This window comes from Montipora foliosa, chromosome 5 (assembly GCF_036669935.1).
Source record: "Montipora foliosa isolate CH-2021 chromosome 5, ASM3666993v2, whole genome shotgun sequence".
Classification (NCBI taxonomy): Eukaryota; Metazoa; Cnidaria; class Anthozoa; order Scleractinia; family Acroporidae; genus Montipora; species Montipora foliosa.
Window position 1 is genome coordinate 44,308,965 of NC_090873.1, and position 13,460 is coordinate 44,322,424.

General features: G+C 41.9%; 2 protein-coding genes across 2 annotated transcripts in view; one reads left to right on the forward strand and one right to left on the reverse strand.

The window, feature by feature from the left end:
• Window positions 1-1,866: 1,866 nt before the first annotated feature.
• On the reverse strand, window positions 1,867-3,291 carry LOC138003207 (protein mono-ADP-ribosyltransferase PARP15-like). The gene is made up of 3 exons (XM_068849161.1): window positions 3,215-3,291; window positions 2,683-2,997; window positions 1,867-2,276 (listed from the first exon to the last, which is right to left on the reverse strand). Exons 1-3 carry the CDS (start codon window positions 3,252-3,254, stop codon window positions 1,999-2,001), a joined length of 633 nt encoding a protein of 210 aa, XP_068705262.1. The 5' UTR covers window positions 3,255-3,291; the 3' UTR covers window positions 1,867-1,998.
• An 8,367-nt stretch (window positions 3,292-11,658) lies between these two features.
• Window positions 11,659-13,460, forward strand: part of LOC138003208 (beta-1,3-galactosyltransferase 1-like) — a 4,451-nt gene continuing 2,649 nt past the window's right edge. The window contains exon 1 of the mRNA XM_068849162.1: window positions 11,659-13,460. This exon is cut by the window's right edge and continues 2,649 nt beyond it. Coding sequence (XP_068705263.1) covers window positions 12,496-13,460 — 965 coding nt within the window. The 5' untranslated portion in view covers window positions 11,659-12,495.

Here is a 13,460-nt window from a genome sequence, read left to right on the forward strand (position 1 = left end):
GCGGGATTATTTAATCAACACTCGGGAGTAAATCGATGGTTGCTTCGTTATGTTTTGGCCGCGATTGGGCCGCGACTGGCATCGTGATAAGTAGTTTTGAATTTTTGCTCGACGCCAAATCGCAACGACGCAGCTATCGATTTACTCCCGCGTGCCCGTGTAGATCCTGCCATTTACGCAGGCTAATGACAAGATGCACATCACGATTCGATTACGATTATCTGACGCACGCGTGGCGTTAAACTGGTCTTGACTTTTAAGAAGACTAATGGGTTATTGACATGAGACCGGGAAGGGAAAGCACACTTTGGCCATCCCTCAAAAGGAGGTTGGACACTTCGTAACAATTGCACGACCCAATATACCGGGACGAACACTAGCCTGTGTACAGCCTCCCGCTCTCCTAAAAAAAAAAAATGGAGAGGAGCGTCTGTGATTTGCCGTTGATAGACGTGTTCGAGGCCACGTGACTTTTTCTGGAATGTCTGGAAAATTATGTGATTGGTTATTACCCCCAATTGTTACATCATTGAAACAACGACTTTTGATTGGCTTTTGTTCCTTTGAAACAACATCTTTCGTTGACACCAAGAACACCGTGAAAGATTTTACGATGAGTTCGTATGTACTTTGTGGATTGTGCATGGTAAAAAGAGCGAATAGAAATCTTGCTGATGGTCTTAGAGGTAACACTTTTAAAGTACAAGAGGAATATGGAGTGTAAATTGGAAAGCGATTCCACGTACATTTGTTGGAATTGTTTGTCAGCGCTGAAGAAACGAAGGGCGCTCCTGGCGAATCTTCACGAGGTGAATAGCACGACTCCCCTCCCCCCTCTCTTCATTTTTTGCTCGGTCAAAAGTTATCTTCTGTGAAACCCAACGGAAACGCTTGCTACGCAGGCTATTACAGACAAAAACGAAAATTTATGATCGGGTGCTCATTTCCTTCACTTTATAACCTCAAATTTTGTCGCTTCACACATTGGTACGACAAAAGAGTAAAGAAATGTACCGAAGTGTAAAACCTATCGCTTTGTAGCCTTCTGGTTCTTGCCCGCTACGTCACCACTTATTCTCCTCTTTTTTGAAGCCAGCTCACCGGGCCGCGCATAACCCAAGGTCAGTTCGCAAAATGTTTGCAATGCGCAGTTGTTTGATCTAGTGTGTGACAGCTAAAATTAATGACAGAGCTGGACACATTTTTACACATTTCACGGTCAATTTGCTGTTACCATGACGAAAGTTGCAGCTCACATTGCAACCAGGCTGACAACCAGAAAAGTTTGATTATCCTCAGGCTCTGGATTGAAGAAATTTGACAGTAGATTAGAAAGATGGCAGACAGTGTGATTCTAAGGTAAAGGAGAGAGAAGATGTTCTTGCTGCCTTGCGTTACCGCACACAGCAAGTCACTCCGCCTTCTCGTAACACTTTTGAGGGACGAAAACAGCTGGTTTTTCCGTCATCCCGTACATTCAATGGGTTACAGGATCTATCAAGAACGTTTTGAGTAGCCACAACGTAAAAGCTGCCCCGCAAACCCTTTCCAGACGTGCTCAGTCATATTTTTGCCAAACCTAAGGATCTCGAACTGAAGGAAAAAGGAACTGACGCCGTTTACTAAAGCCATTCCGTGCAATGACTGTGATCAAGAGTATCTACCGGACAGACCAAACGTCAGTTTAGCGCATGTTTGAAGGAGCATCCAGAGGCGGTTTTTCTTTGCAAGGAGGAAACTGCGTTGAAGAAGCATGCTTGCCAATATAACCACGCAATTGCGTGGGGGGTAATTTTAATTATTTAATTCCACCAACCTGCGGTATCATCAACACCGTTATTTGGAAGATTGGCACATAAATGCCGCCTACGACTTTTGATCCCCCCCGATGAAAACACTAGACAGGAGTGTCGAAACTTTTGAAGCTAATTTCAAGTTTCTTCAAACAGATTGTTACCAACTGATTGTTACCAAATGAAAGAAAACATTAATTTAAAGCTACTTAAATGTTATAAGGTACTCAGGATAACACTGAGAGTCGTAAAATACAACAAAGATCGTTGGGTTCCCTGTGTTGTCGACAACTGACTCATACAGAATCTCTGGAATGGAAGGATTTTTCGGAGGAGGAACAATCATGGCTGAGTTGCCTACACAACATTGCCCAACAAGGACGCGGGCGAGGTACATGTAGCGAGACCCAGCTCCACCCCCTGCATATCCAACGGAGTAAGAGGCATCTCTGGCAAAGTACACCCCGCGTCCAAACGCAACTCCTGAAAACACAAAAAAACAACAAATTATTATTGATTTGCAAGAAAGAAAAGGATTTAGACAAAGTACTGATTCCAAAAAACACAACAAGATACAGTACAGTACAGTAACTATCTCCAAGTGGATAACATTGCCTCACATTCACGAAGTGATTGATGCTTGATCCCGGTTCAATTTACTTTCCATATTTGTCCATAATACGGACATCCTGGAGCTGGTTCCGAGGGTATCTGATTTAGAGAGAATGGACTGTATTCTTCTGAGACTGAAGCCTAGAGCCGCTCAATTTCATCATACATCCCTTATATGCGAGCTGCAGTCTGTAGCTGGATATGGGATTTGGGTCTACATAAGAAACCCCTCACAACATGTCACCTCCCCTCAGCAACTTCAAAAATAAGTACTTACCATGCGCCCCACAAAAACTCTTGTTAAAGCCCTGCGTGTTTATAGAAGTTACATTTTTAGCATCGGTGCCATGAAATAGCTGTCGTTCATTATTTCCTCCGTTGTCTTGGTCCATTTTTTGTTTTCTCACCACATAAGACTGATAAAGATGGGGATTTTGAACTCGCTCGATTTTCTGAATATTGAATCCCTGGGCAGTTAAATGAAATTTGCTGGCTACAGTTTGGTACTCAGAGGACCCTACGGCGAGTGGTACCAAGTGCACAGTCCTACCATGGTAAGGCATTGGATCCCAGTGCTTTGGAAGAGAAATACCTGAAACACACGAAAACAGAGATTGATTTTTTGCCTATAGGGTAATCGCCTTCCACGTGGAAAATGTGAAGAATAACATACAGTTCAAATACGGTGTAATAAATACAGCTGACGTAACCCAAGACTAGCAAACTTACAACAAAATAACCTTAGAATTAACTTACAACAAAACAATCAATCGTACAACAAAGAACACCGAGGAAGAGTTTGGTATTACCTAATGTTACAGCCGTTGAACAATCTTTCTCCCTAGACATGTCAATTAAAATTCAATTCCTGACCGTGCTCTGAAACTCCCATTGATAAAAAAGATTCGTGGAAAAATTGCGTTACTTCCGTTTCTCTTCAAATTTGGCAGACCGGATGTTGATAAAATTAGCCATCCTCGGAGACCCAAGGGCAGTCAGTCGAGACGGGACGAGAAATTCACGGGCAAAATCGGGACTGGCGTTAAGTTTTCAAGTAAGGTGAGAAGAGCCCCTGGGAACATACCTTTAACAGGCGAGTTCCAGAGAAAATAACATATCTACGGTCGACGTTTTATTTCTATTGCTCTCCCTGTCTGGTTCGTACAACAGACATACCTTGCGACGAAAATTTGGGTCGCAAAAGGACCAGCAAAATCTAAGGGAGGACAATTGTCTGTACATGTGTAAAATCAAAATGCTTGGTCAAAGCACCTTCGAATATCCTACTAGAATGAATCAGGAAGAAGACCAATTGCAAGGGAAGGTACTAGTCGTCTTTTAGCAGCCTTTAGAGTTCCGCTTCTAAAATTGCCATGGCAAATTAAGTTTGGTGAAAGTAGTGCTATCTTTGCTTTGACGCATTTGTCCTAAATGCAAAATATATGTGCAATGTCCCGCAGTTAAATAAACTTTTGCAGTTATGAGCCTAGAAGTGTTTTTGTCAATTGTTGCCGCCTCTGTGGCTTAAAGTTCGATGAAACAAATGTTAAGAGAAAGAGAGACATCACTGGCAATTTCGTAAAAAAATTTTGAGACATTCTGTGGCCAAACAATAGCCGGCGATGGAAGACCCCAAGCTGTTTGTGATACTTGCAAGTATCGAGTACGACGCGCATAGAAATTTCGTAAAGAAAGTGCGATTACAGCAGCCTTGAAGTTTCATTTCTGACATCTTGTCAAAGCGGAAACGAAACAGCTGCTATCGTACAACGGAAACCCTCAGGTAAAAGACTTGTATCTAAGCCCGCAGATGAGAGGCAGGAAGATCATGAGACAGGTGTTTTTCAGCCTGAATTGCATAGCGTGATTAATCTAAATGTAATTATAAAAGAAACAGTGGGGCAACCAACCAAACCTCTATTTTTCAGTGCGTACCCCAAGTACAAAAAAATAGACGCTCCTTGAGCGTACACTGGGTTGCCTGTGGTACGTGTTACTCAGAAAAAAAAAAAAGAAAAAAAAGGAGGGACTAAGTTGGGTGGTATTGAACTGCAGCGTTCCAGGCAATTTTTTCAAGTCGGGGGTCATTAAGACCATTTAAGCGGTAACCCAGAAGTCGAACCAGCAGGGGTCCTTTGGCTCACACGTTCATACGACGAAACAGATCTTTTTCTGCGGTTAAAAACCTGGCTACCAGCCTATTAATCATTTGTTAGAAAGAAAAAATTCCTGTCATCTTTAGAAAAAATAGACACGCCCTGCGTACATGTGGCAGTGCAGTAATACAGCGCTTTATTCCATATTGTCAACTAAGCTGTGTTTTGTCTTCCAGTAGATTGTAGTTGTCTTTGCGTAATATGTAGCTCTAACAGTACACGATATTGTTTTGGTATTGTATATCATTGTAGTGCCATGGTAGAAGTCTTAGGTAAATAGCCCCTTGAGAAGACATGTGGTTACTAGAAAAGTACTAAACCCAGAAAGATTGAAGAAAATAAAAGGGAATTGAGAAATATTGGCTTCTAGGTTGACATGTTGATCATTTTCAAGTTCCGTCAGAACTTCTTTTCACCACAAGTTAAGCGAGCACTCAGCCCGCCTGGCAGCTTTGTCATACAAAAGTTCACTAACCTAATCCTTATCCGGCGGGGTTAGTATCTGGATGTATATGGGTGACCTAAAAAATTACCACTTCGTAACAGAAGCATAGGACCGAAAACTCTATTTTAACGCTCAAAAATGCGAACTAAGCAAGGTACAGATTTTGTTAGCTTGCTTTATGCAAAACAAATATTAATGCAAAAGTAAATAAATATTGATACACAGTTTTTAGGAAGAGCAGAAGGAAGTTTTCAGGACGGTCGATCAAGAATAAAATATTTTGCCATCAGCAAGAAAATGTACGACATGAGGACAACATTAATTTTGAACCGCGAATATAAAAAGTTACCATAATCAAAAAACATTTTAAGAGATTTTTGCTACGTTCAATTTTGTTGTTGTACTCTTGGCTGCACATGTATAAAATCGCAAAATCGAAAGTGACATCGAATTCAGCGGGCGCCGTGATCAAGTTACCGCGGCGTGTTTACTCGCGAAACAGTGAAGCATCTGTGTCAAATGATGGCAAGATACCGGGTTTTTGTTTTTGTTAGTTTTCTTTTACTTTCAAGTGCTATAAAGTTTGACATGAAATGTGCGAATTCAACACAAAGATCACAGTTGCCCAACTCTTGAGGTTGATAATTGTTTCTGCAAAGTCAAAAATTTACTCTCCAAGACGAGGTTATTTATCACCAAGTAACTACATCGTTTTGCAAATAGCAGCTACTTTATTATTCATGAGCGCCACAATTTTTTGCTGATTTTGGGGCTCATTTTGTTGAAACTCAAGCACGCTTCCAACAGAGCTGTTTATTTTCGTGAACCCTTCCTACTTCAATTGCGTGCGTGCAAACAAGACACACAATCCGTGTCACAAAGCATATGCAATTAAAGAAATTTCTGACAGTTCACGCAAACCCTTTTCGAAAGAACCTTGACCGTAAATAATGAAGCACAAAAGAGACCACAAGCTTTCATTCAAATAATTCTTCACTGTCACATTTCGCATGATTTCGAGTGCAATTTGGAATAAATAAGCACGAGCAAATTGTTTCAAAGACATCTACCACAGGTGTACGTTGAATTCCCTGGTTGCCGTGGGACATAACTATAGCATCTCGGATCTGTATTACATCGAAAGCAAATTACGAGAAGCCGATAAACTTAATCTTTCGATGAATGTCTGTTTGTCTGTTGCTTGTGAACTTTTAACACATCCTTTTCTCTTTGTATTTACGCGCTTCGGTGTTCGACATTTTCAAAGTTCATGATGTGGTTGAAATGGTGGACATGGCTTGCAACTTTGGAGTTTTGGTCAAAACCTGCCACTGCCTTTTTTCTCCGTAATTCGGGTCTTTAATGGTCTTTCGTTTTGGCCATAGTACACAAACTTACACTGTGTGCAATTGATTTTGTACACTATGCCTGATTTCTGACAGTCAAAATCGTTCAACTCTTTGGGGCGCGGAAAAAGGCTGTGTTGATGGTTAGTTGTGGTTTGTAAGCTACTTTGACCTTTTGTTGTTTCAAAATGCGACCTATTGTCTCGGAAACGCCCTGTACATACGGCAGCACTACAAAGCCATGGAAGTTGTTCTCGGCGGGTTGTTTGTTGCAGTTTTGCAGTCGCAGTTTTGAATTTTGAATAAAGGACATGAGATAATTGTTATCTCGCAGAACGGCTTTGACTCGTTGCGTTTCTTCTCGTCTTCCTTTATTAGTTGACGTAATGTTGTTTGCTCTTTTCAGCAAAGTGTTAACCACGGATCTTTTGTGCCACAAAGGGTGACACGAAAAGAAATCGAGATAACGCTCGGTGTGTGTCGGTTTTCTGTAAACATCCACTTGAATTTCGGTGCCGCGTCTACTTGTAATGATTTCTAGAAAAGGTAAGCCTATTGGTGTTTTCAAGTTCCAAAGTGAACTGTATATTTGGGTTAATTGAGTTCAGATGTTTATGAAACTCGTCGACTTGATCCTTTTTTAAACAAGAATGACTATCGTCAACAAAGCGAAACCACCATTTGGGAGGGTGCGGGAATGTGGAGATAACCGTTTCCTCAATTTCTTCCATAACCAGGTCGACTAAAACTGGACTAATGGAAGAACCCATGACACATCCTAAAATTTGTTTGTAGTGGTCGCCATCATATTTGAAGTAATTGTGGTTGAGTACGAAGTCTGAAAGTTTCAAGATGTTTTCAACAAGAAGATTGGTTCGTTCTGCTAGGATTCCGGTCTTATTGTAGCAATACAATACAACTTTATTGGTTCATCCACTACATGCTTTTCTAGAAACCAATTACAATATAAGTATAAAATCTAAATAAAAGAATATATCACAAAGATACCAACAAATAAAAAGATATACATCATCAGATTCGCATTGGATGTCTTATTTGCTAAAAATGTATAAAAAGCGCGATTCATAATTTGTTTTTTTAAAGAATCTAAAGAGCTGATATCCCGAATGTTCGTAGGCAGGTTATTCCATAGAGAAGTACCACTGTATTTAAACGATCGCTGTGCTGTTGTTGTTCTGCAAAGAGGTACATGCAGTTTGTCCTTATTTCTGGTATTTCCCTCATAGATCTCCGATTTTGTTGTGAAAACGTTTCGTAAAGTGAGACCGTTGAGGCTTTTATAAGTAATAATAATGTCTCTGACCTCCAGCTGCATAGCAACCGGAAGCCAATTTAAATCTTTCAAATAGGGCGTGATATGTTCGAATTTACGCGCACCAGTAACGATCCTCACAGCAAAATTCTGTACCTTTTGCAGGCTCTCAATATTTTTCTTGGTCACACCTGCCCACACAGACGAGCAGTCAAAGAACAATTTACTAAACGCTAAAGCATTTATGATCTTAATCAGTGTTGATCTGTCAAATAAGTAATTTACGCAATTTATTTGACATAAGCTACCCGTACATCTGGATACTAAGTCAGTCACATGTTCATCGAAACTCAGATGTGAATCCATAACAACCCCCAGACTCTTGGCAAAAAGGATGGAAATATCTCTTTGCCAAGCAAGGAAACAGCAAAACCTTCTGGCACACGAGATAACATCTGAGGAGTTCCGAGTAGCAGCAACTTTGTCTTAAGTTATCCGGATTAATCAAGAGGCTATGTGCACAGCACCAGGTGGCAATCCTTTGTAGATCTTCAATCAAATGCACCTTAGCCACCTCTGTCTTTTGAACTCGAAGAGAAAAATATAGCTGCGAATCATCAACGTAACTCTTCAGGGAGCAAAGGGACGGGACGCTTGGAAGATCGTTTATGTAGATGTTAAAAAGTGCCGGTCCCAAAATCGACCCCTGGGGCACACCATGTGCCACCTCCCTGGGATCTGACACTTCCTGGCCTATTCTAACGCACTGAGCTCTGTCCGACAAATAGCTCCTAAACCATTCGATGGCTTCTCTGGAAACACCTAATACTCGAATCTTGCTAAACAAGATCTTGTGATCGATGCTATCAAAAGCCTTTGAAAGGTCTAGTAGCACTAGCGCTGTGATCTGTTTTCGATCAATAGCTTCAAAAACCATACCTGACATGAAGATGTTAAGGGTCTCGGTGGAGTGCTGCTTCTTGTTCCCGTGCTGGTGTTCCGTCAAGCAATTTCGACGTGTCATATACTCCGTCAGCTGGTTTAAAGCCGCTCGCTCACAGATCTTAGAGAGGGCGGGCAACAGTGGTACGGGTCGATTATCATTAGGAGTGTCATGCATGATCCCCCTCCTTTAATAATGGCATAATGGTACCACCTCGGACTCCCTCCAAGACGTTGGAAACACGGAAGTTAAAAGTGAGCTATTTATTATATCTGTCAGGACAGGGAGTATGACTGGTAGTGCATCTTTTATTAGTGCAACTTTTATTAGCCTCTCCTTAGTTATTTTTAGGACTAAGTGGAGGTGAACAGAGACTTCACATCGAAGGAGACCATGACTTCTTCCGCAGTTACTAAAACAAGGAATGACCTACAATGACCTAAAATGACCTTCAATGATCTACAATGACCTACTACAATGACCTACAATGACCTACAATGATCTAAAATGACCTACAATGACCTACAATGAGGGCCCAACATAGCTTTGGCGGGATGCGGGATGGGGCTTAAAATCGAGGCGGGATGTGGGATATGAAAAATTTTAAAGGCAGGATGTGGGATGAAGATACGACGGCGAGACTGGCGAGCCCAGGATATGCTCCGTTTTCGTAGGCGGGATTCGGGATAGGATAGTTATCTGCGGGATAGTAAGTAACCTCAAGTGACTTGAAGAGCTTTAATTTGCTTGGAGAATGAAAATTTCGGCTAAAAGACCCTAAAACGATCCCCAGAAACCACGCAAAAAGGTAAAATGGACCTATTCCGGTCACGCGATTTTCTGTTGTTTGTCCTCTCGGAGTAACAAGTGGCGCGGGTTAGAAGTAACCTTGTGGTCAAAGGGCCGATCTCTTTCAACCACGTTGCGTTCGTTGACGACACCGTCAACTTCGCCAACCACGACTGAAAAATTAAACCTGTGACATAATAAACTGCATTGCAATTTATTATGAAAGGGAAAGCGTTAGAAGTTGCTTTCTCCGTAAGGAAAAATTTTGCAGGGGATGGTACTCCAAGGAATGATGATGGACTTGCAGAAAAATGCAGGCTTTGTCAGCCGTCTGGTATCTGCTCAGAATTCAACAAGGTGGCATATGTTCACGACACTCAAATGACCTGTATCAAGATGTTCACAACCCTAAAGAAACTGCGGAATTCGGCCTTTAATAAGAGTATTGGAGATCTATTTTCTGTATTTTCCGTTCATGAAAAGCACCAGGCGTATGACTCCTGCGACCTTTCAGGTGCGATCTTTAGAGTGAGCAGGTACTTACAGTTACTCTACCAGAGTAACACTAACTGCCGCGTGCTACTTTCTTTAAATGGCCTCGAAGGAAGCGTGGCAGCGAAGATGGTGGAGTCAGGCAGGAAGCTACTCAAATGGGGATTGGGCTGACAAATGAAGAAACATCTAGATCCGCTGGGATATGACAATATCAATCTACTGAGTTGCATGACCCTTGGTGTAGTCTTTGCCGGGAAGCACAGCAAAAGAAGCATTAAAATGCACAGCTGCGACTTCATGGTCTGCTTATATCACACAAGCTGTGGGTCATGGTGCCGAGTCCCCGAGTCCACAATACCACTACCTCCAGCGATCAAAGCCACGAAAGACGAAATTTCAAAGATGCAGGACTGGACAAGTGCGCATGGGTCTATGCGAGAGAGAAGTGTGCGCCAGGAAATCACCATGGCAAGGGCTGGAACACGTCCAGATTACCTGTATCAAAAGGAAGTTGAGGTTGGAGAAAAAGTCAGCTTTCGGTTGACTTCAAATGCCACAAACAGAGACATGCCACACGAGGACGAACCTGAGAAGAATACTGTTGAAGACGAAGTGTCCGAATTCGACTCCAGTAATGATTAGGGTAGTTGTGCGGGTGAAGATCTTATAGAAGACGAAAGCAATTTAGGGAATCTACAAATTACTCGAGATATAGATTTTCTCATGGGAGCAGCATCCCGAGTTGGCCGATCTGTTCGTTTTAACAGTCGATACGTTTTCTAAAGTAGAGCCAGGAGCTGAAAATCAGCTGTTTCTTGAAAATGGCCAGCACCTGTCGTTGCTGACAGTTACGTTCAGTTGCACTGGGTAAGGCTCAGTAAAGAAACAGCTTCATTACGGCGCATTTTCCCCCTCACCTGAGCTGACCTAAGTGTATCTTTAACCTTTTCAACACTGACTGTAAATAGAATGTTCGCTCACTTCAATACCCCGGGGGGGACCCCCGGATTCAATCCTCCGTAAGTGGCGTTTTTCAGTCTAACTGAACTTTTGCGTAAGTAAAGTCATGACATTACTGCTGATGGGAGTACGTTATTGGAAGCTATATAAACTGTCATTCACTCTAAATAGCGGCGGGATGCGGGATAAAAAAAGCCTATTTTTGAACCTCTACAATGACCTACAATGAGCTACAATGACCTACAATGGCCAACTACAATGACCTACAATGACCTACAATGACCTACAATGGCCAACTACAATGACCTACAATGACCTACAATGACCTACAATGGCCAACTACAATGACCTACTACAATGACCTACAATGACCTACTACAATGACCTACTACAATGACCTACAGTGATCTACAATGACCTAAAATGACCTACAATGAGCTACAATGACCTACTACAATGACCTACAATGATCTACAATGACCTACAATGAGCCACAATGACCTACTACAATGACCTACAATGACCTAAAGTGATCCACAATGACCTACAATGAGCAACAATGACCTACAATGAGGTACATTATGAGCTAAAATAGGCTAATGACCTGTAATGAGCTAGTCTGAAGTGTCCGCCCTTTGGTGGGTTTGGGCGAGGAGAAGGCCGACAAATCAGACTAGTAATAAGCTAAAATAGGAGATAATTTGCGAGGGCACCGCAGCATGTTTGCAGCACAAAGGTTACAAACATTCCACGTAATTTAAAAGATGAGACACGTTCGAGCTGGTGATTTCCAATACAAATAGGTGGAATTACAGAGTTCAGGTACTCCATAAAATTTATCAGCATTTCATTACACTTCCGAGGGTTTAGCTTCATCTTATGGGCAGTACAAAATGAATGTGTGTCTCTAACAGCCAAATCGAGAAGGCTTATTGAATTGCGAGGCAGGATTTCTACAACTGTGGTATCATCAACGTATTTTGCTCTCACATTCCAATCCTTCAGTTAATTAGTTAATTCAGTTAATTAAGATTTTATCGTTGCCAAGCGAAGCCTTGATATTTCTACATTTTCATTTTAGCTTTAAAACAAAGGAAAACCATGCAAGGGTCTTTTCACAGTTTGTTTCTGCCTTCAAGGCCACGTGCGTAATTGCTGTAGTCATTTGGGCTGTCACGCAATGGACTAAAAGCGTTGCGTGACAACGAACACTGGATGTTTTCTGCTCATCAAACTCTTCACCATGATCCTCTTTTGTCTTTTCCTTTGATTGTAAGCCATTTAAGTAGGCCATTGTAGCTCATTGTAGGTCATTTTAGCTCATTGTGGGTTATTGTAGATTACTGTAGGTTATTGTACATCACTTTAGGTCATTGTAGCTCATTATATGCCATTGTAGGGCTCTCTTTGTAGCTCATTGTAGGTCATTCGCTAATTTTAGCTTATAATGTACCTCATTGTAGGTCATTGTAGGTCATTGTAGATCACTGTAGGTAATTGTGGGTCATTGTAGATCATTGTAGGCCATTGTTTGTAAATCACTGTAGGTCATTCCTTGTTTTAGTAACTACGCTGATTTATCGCAGTCTTAGCTCGACTTGCGTGACGAAGGCAAAACTCCATAACGAGGTAGACTGCTCTACTTGGCCGAAGTCACGCAAAACACCGGATGAAAGTCGAGAAATGCCATGCCGTACTCGAAAACAGAAAATTGTTTGGTTTGGAATAGCTGTTTCAATTTGGAGTTTGCTGCTTTGTTTCTTGCAACGTTCACTTTCTTACGATCGAGGCCATGCGAACTTCAATCCAAGCAACAGACTGAAAGTCCCGTTCGACAGTGTCCGCAACAAAAGACCAGCTGCCATTATGGCTTCTGATGTTTTCTCGTCTTGTTCACAATTAAATTTTTCTTTCCCTTCTGTCGTCGTGGAACCTTCTGTCTCCGGCCAGAAGTCAAATTTATTTATGTTTGTTCTCATCACTTCTGGAGTGGGTGGCAAATTCTTCTCGGAGAAACGGGATGCGATTCGGAATACGTGGTTAAATCAAAGTGGCGCTAACGTTTGGTGGAGACATGCCTTCGTTTTGGGAAGTGCTGATAATCGCGATGGGCCCAGCGAAAACGAAATCCAGCGAGAGGCAGAGCTCTATAACGATATATTGCAGTTCAGCAGCATCGACAAGTACAACAATTTAGTGATCAAAGTTCTTTCTGGCTTTCGTTGGGCTGTCACGCAGGTAAACCCGCGATTTATTCTAAAGGCCGACGATGATGTGTATGTACGCTTACCCCATTTGATGATCTGGCTTACTTACTTTGGGAAGGGTCAATTTTACGGGGGATATGTCAATAATGGGGGCATTTATCGCAAGCTCTTAGGACCTTTAGTTGCCCGTTTTTATGGGCGTAACAGTGTATCCTTTGACTGTTACCCCGAAGCTCGTTTCCCACAATATTCCGCTGGACCCTTCTACGTGCTATCGTCTGATGCAATGGTATCTTTACTCCAAAACATGCGTAGATGGAAAGTATTTCCTGTAGAAGACGCATATGTGGGAGTATTAGCAAGAGAGAGTGGCTTAAAGCCCGTAGGTATTCCCGGATTTAAAATAAATGACTATCGGAGACTTTACCACAGGTGTACGTT